This window comes from Aspergillus ochraceoroseus, assembly GCF_002846915.1.
Source record: "Aspergillus ochraceoroseus IBT 24754 chromosome Unknown P175scaffold_3, whole genome shotgun sequence".
Lineage (NCBI taxonomy): Eukaryota > Fungi > Ascomycota > Eurotiomycetes > Eurotiales > Aspergillaceae > Aspergillus > Aspergillus ochraceoroseus.
The window spans coordinates 599,992-605,186 of NW_024468478.1; the positions used below are offsets into that span (position 1 = coordinate 599,992).

Here is a 5,195-nt window from a genome sequence, read left to right on the forward strand (position 1 = left end):
TTATTATACTATTATTATTATATAATTAACTTAAGATTAGTATAGTAAGTCCTTACTTTATTATACTCTTAAATTACTTAAATAATTTAATTTTAATCTTTAACTTTTTCTCTTAGTAGTACTAGATATTTACTACTAAGAAGATATTAAGATTAACTAGACTTAATTAACTATACTCTAAAATTAGTTAATATTCTTTTTCTTCTAAATTTACTATATAATATTTTATATTAAATTCTTTAATTTTATTAAGGCTATTTATAATTTAGCTCTTTACCTAGAATCTTATATAGTATAATATTATTAAGCTATTAATAAAATATATAGGTTATTTTATCTTTATCTTATTAAGATTTATTCCTTCTTTAATTAAGAAGTAGTAAGAAATAAAATCTTTATTTATTTTAGTATCTATAAGTATTCTTATTATAACTTATTTCTTATCTATTAGAATAACTATAATAGCTAGAAAGAATCTTACTAGTATCTCTTTATTTTATTAAAGTACTAGGAATTCTAGAATATTTAATTATTATTAATTCTAGTTCTTTAATTCTCTTACTCTCTTAATATCTTCTTTATATTAGGGGTATTTTCTTATAATATAACTAGTTTAATTATACTAGTAGTATTAGCCTTTCTTTTATTAATTTTAGTAATTTTACTACTTTTTTTTTAACTTTTTTTACTAAAATTTATTTAATTAAGAATTTATTACTTTATTATTATTATTTTTTTTTTTTTTAAGTTATTCTTTAATATATAAAATTCTAGGAATTAATTTAATTATACTTTATTTAATTTTTCCTACTTTTTTTATTTCTAAAGTTTCTTATATCTTACTTCTAGTTTAATAATTTTAACTAAATTTTATAATATTATTATATCCTACTAGATTTTCTTATATAATTCTAGCCAGGCTATTTAAATAACTAGCTAGTAAAGAAATCCTTTAAGATTAACTTTAATTATTAGAATAAATTCCTTTATTTAGATTATTAAGATTTATATACTTTATTATAATCCTTATCTTATATATAAAAGCTAATAAATTATTATTTATTTATAGTCTCTCTCTAGTTTTAGGAAATTTTATAAGAACTTAGTAAACTTTATATAAGTAAGTTCTTTAGAATTTACTCTATATTTAAAATATTATATTTATTTTATATTATTTTTTAAATAATCTATAATATAATAAATTTTAATTATATTACTCTTATAAAGTTTTCCCTATAATCTAAAGTAATTTTAAAAATTTTCTAGAAAGATATTAAATTTTTTTAGATTTTATATCTTAAAGAACTTAAGTTTAGGTACTTTTTTCCTACCTATTTATATAATTTATACTATATATTAAGCTATATATTATAGCTTATTATCTTTTATTAACTTAATAAATTAGTACTAGAAAGTTACTAGTACTATTAAATCTTTCTTAATAATAGTTTTTAGAACTATAATTATAAATTTTATAGAATTTAAATTTATTATTTTTTAAAAAGAGAAATAAATAATTCTTCTTATATTTATTATATTATTTTACTTAATTAAAAAAATACTTTAAATTATAAGTATCTTACTAGTATAATACTTAAGTATAGATAGTATTAGTAAAGGAAGCAAAGTTATATAAAATATAAGAATAATAGGAAGATATTAGAAATAATAAAATAAAATACTTGCCTCTTAGTACTTTAAAGATTATTATATTATTATTTATATTACTTAGTTAAGTTACTAGTGTAGTATAGGTAACTTGAATATTACTATTCTCCTGATTACCCTTGGTTACTGGGTATGTGGTTCGGCATGTGGTTCAGCATGTGGTTGCATGTCACGTGGTCGCCGTGACAGACTAGCTCCTTCTTAATAAGGTACTAAGCTAGATTAGGTATAGTATATATAGCGCGCAGACATGCTATTAAGGGGAGGAAAGGTAATTATTATAGTAATTATATAATATATAACTATATACTAAACTATATACTAAACTACATGCCTAGTAATTAAGAATAATTAGAAAAATAGTAATATTTAAGCTACTTATACTATACTAGTAACTTAATTAAGTAATATAAATAATAATATAATAATCCCTAAAGTACTAAGAAGTAAGTACTTTATTTTATTACTTCTAATACCTTCCTACTACCCTTGTACTCCATGTAGCTTAGCTTCCTTTACCAATACTACCTATACCCAAGCGCCTCGCCAGCGAGACACTTACAATAGTTAAGAAAATTAATAATAGTAAAGTATAAAATAAATAATTTATAAAATTTTTTTATAATAATAATAAAGAACTAGTATATTTTAATAATATATTATCTTAATTTATTAAGAATATTATATAGAAGAGTTTTTATATTTTTAAATAATATAAATAATAAGATAGGTATAATAATAATAATTAACTCCTAGTAAAGAGGAGCTATATAATATTAGGAAGTAAAATTAGATTTAGATATTTATTAATTAGAAATTAATTAAATAGAATAATAGAATAGTAAATATTAAGTAATAAATAGGATATAGTTTAAAGAGCTATAACAGGATTAAGGATAATATGACTTAAATATAGGAATAAGGACAGATAGTCAAGACAGAATCTAACTAGATAGGTACTACAGCTTCGCGCCGTGACAAATACCCTATAAAATTGCCCTAACACTAAACTATATATAGCAAGAAAAAAAATCATGTGATGAATGGGTGTGGCATTATCAAGTCAGGGGGTGTGGCAGGATCGGGAAGGGGTGTGGTTGGATCGATACAGGGTGTGGCGTTAACAGTCCCCTATAGCTATTGATAGAAAAGGCTGAATGCCCCGCTGGAGACTATTAAGACATGTCAGATAGCTCTGTCCAGGGATCCGGCGAGCCTTTGACACGATATTGAGTTATAAAGACATCCTTGGGTTTTGTCCAGTCCAACCTGTCTTCCTTGGTGCGCACCAATGACAGCCACATCTCCCGTTTATCTTTCCGTCCTTCCCAGGCAAACAGAGAATGAGCCCACTTTCCGCCAAACTCCTTTCCCCTCTTATTCTTTTCTTTGGCCCATTCTACATCGTTAGTACCCTCAAGGTTAAGGTTATTCTCGCCCCATTCTTCTGAAACATTGGTACCGTCTATAACATCGCAAAGCTGGAGCATGTCACAGGTGTCTAAACAGCTCTGAATAAAGACATCCAGCTTGGGATACGGCAACCCTTTGGGACTGCGTGTGAAGGTGGAAGGGTCACAGTCAATATGCATGTCGATTGAAGGAACAAGGAAGAAGTAATGATTAATCCCTCTGCTTTTGAACCGGTGGTATGTGTGGATAAGAGAGTAGGGATTGTAATAGGGCCACGGTTTGACTAGACGATACTGCGTTGCGTATGGTTCTGATTGTAGTATCTCTGCTGCCTGGCCCACGAGCTCTGTTGGGACACAAATTTCCCAGTCCTGCGACATGACAGATACTATTAGTCTCTGCATAAAAAGATGGGAGATAGAGCTCCTGGGCGACATTACCTCACGAACTCTGCCAGCGCCGTAGAAAACAAGGGCAGCTACACCAACCAGACAGCAAGGGATACCATGCTGTTCCAATACTCGAGTAACAGCAAGAGTATCATCCGTGCCATATCCACCATTAGACGCGCTTTCGCTGCTGTATGTGGACTCGGTGTCTGAGCAGTCTCTAGATTCATTGGTTTTGTCGTCACTATCCGACCCGGCCTGCGAAGCAGTGCCCAGGGAAGACAGGGGATGGTGTTTTAGCCAACTCATGATCGCCCCAATGGAAGCAGATCGAGGGTGATGGCAGTACTATGGCTTGTTGAACAATAGAAAAATGGAGTGCCCCTTCTTACTAGAGGATTGGAGTGGTCCTCGGGGAAGAGTCCGTACTCGAAGGTCTGCTCAGAGGAATGGACAGAGGGAGTTGATTGGCCTAATTGTACGAAACCCAGGCATGTAGTAATATTCTACTAAACGTAATCTAGAGTATGAGTGCGTGAGTGCTTAACTATTAAATATTTGGCCGACGTGGCCACAAAATCGGAGGTTCCTCCTCTGTTCGGAGTAATCATTCTTCCGCTTCCGATATCAATTCCCATTGTGGTACCCACCCCAGCATGGGCAGGCACCTCTACGTGGTGCTGGGATTAGAACCAAACGTACAGCACACATGGATAAGCATTAAGATTAACTATCCTAAAATTTGCTGATAGTGCTACGTTTGTTGCACGGATACCATTACTAAGCAGTGGTCTGGAAAACTGAAAATCTAGAAAGTCTGGGAAATCTGGGAAATCTGGGCAATCTGGGAAATTTGGGAAATCTGGGAAATTTGGGAAATCTGGGAAGTTTGGGAAATCTGGGAAGTTTGGGAAATCTGGGAAATTTGGGAATAACAGAGAGTTGGCCTCTCGCAGTCAGATGACAAAAGTTCAACACAGAAAAGCATGTATGTCAAATCTAAACTACTGCTGAGTATGCCCTATTTACCCCTAATAATTTACAGTAGCGTTGGCGAAAGATGTGCGGTTTTAAAGGTGGGCTGAGGTGTTCCGATCATGTGAGCACCTGGTAGTGTCGGATATATGATGATCCTAGGGGTAGCTTAATGGAAGCAGGTGATCGGATATATTGATATGTGTATGTCTTGGGGGGTTGTGTGCTTGCCTAAGGCCTTAATATAGGGTTTTAATCCCCCTTTACTTACTAAGTATATTATAGGATACCCCTTTAATTTAGGGTGCTGCTATTCTCACGGCTCAGCTGGTCATTCTCACGGCACAGCTAGCCTCTTTGGGCGTAGCAGCTCCACATTAGCAGGAACCTGACCTTTTATAGAATAGTGCTAACTAGCTAGACCTAAATAGGACTAGACTAGTCATATAATTATGAAAACATGCTAGAGAAGCTTAAGGTATTATTTTATTAATTTCTTATATAAAAATAATACTTAGGAATTTAATTTTAAAGTAATAAATAAGATTATAAGTTCTAATATTTATATAATATATTTACTAACTAATTAGAAGACTTTATTTAATTAGGAATTCTTCCTCTATTACATGCTAATCTGATTATTCCTACTTTTTCTAAGTAATTAATTCCCTACCTACCTGGCTTGATACTAGCTACTTAGTATATTTAAATAATAATAGATCTTGTATAGTATAATTTATAGCTTTACAA

At 30.8% G+C, this 5,195-nt stretch overlaps 1 protein-coding gene across 1 annotated transcript; it reads right to left on the reverse strand.

The window, feature by feature from the left end:
- Nucleotides 1-2,560: 2,560 nt before the first annotated feature.
- P175DRAFT_0522747 (uncharacterized protein) lies at nt 2,561-3,818 on the reverse strand. The gene is made up of 2 exons (XM_040899280.1): nt 3,522-3,818; nt 2,561-3,452 (listed from the first exon to the last, which is right to left on the reverse strand). Exons 1-2 carry the CDS (start codon nt 3,777-3,779, stop codon nt 2,844-2,846), a joined length of 867 nt encoding a protein of 288 aa, XP_040752858.1. The 5' UTR covers nt 3,780-3,818; the 3' UTR covers nt 2,561-2,843.
- Between the last annotated feature and the right edge of the window lie 1,377 nt (nt 3,819-5,195).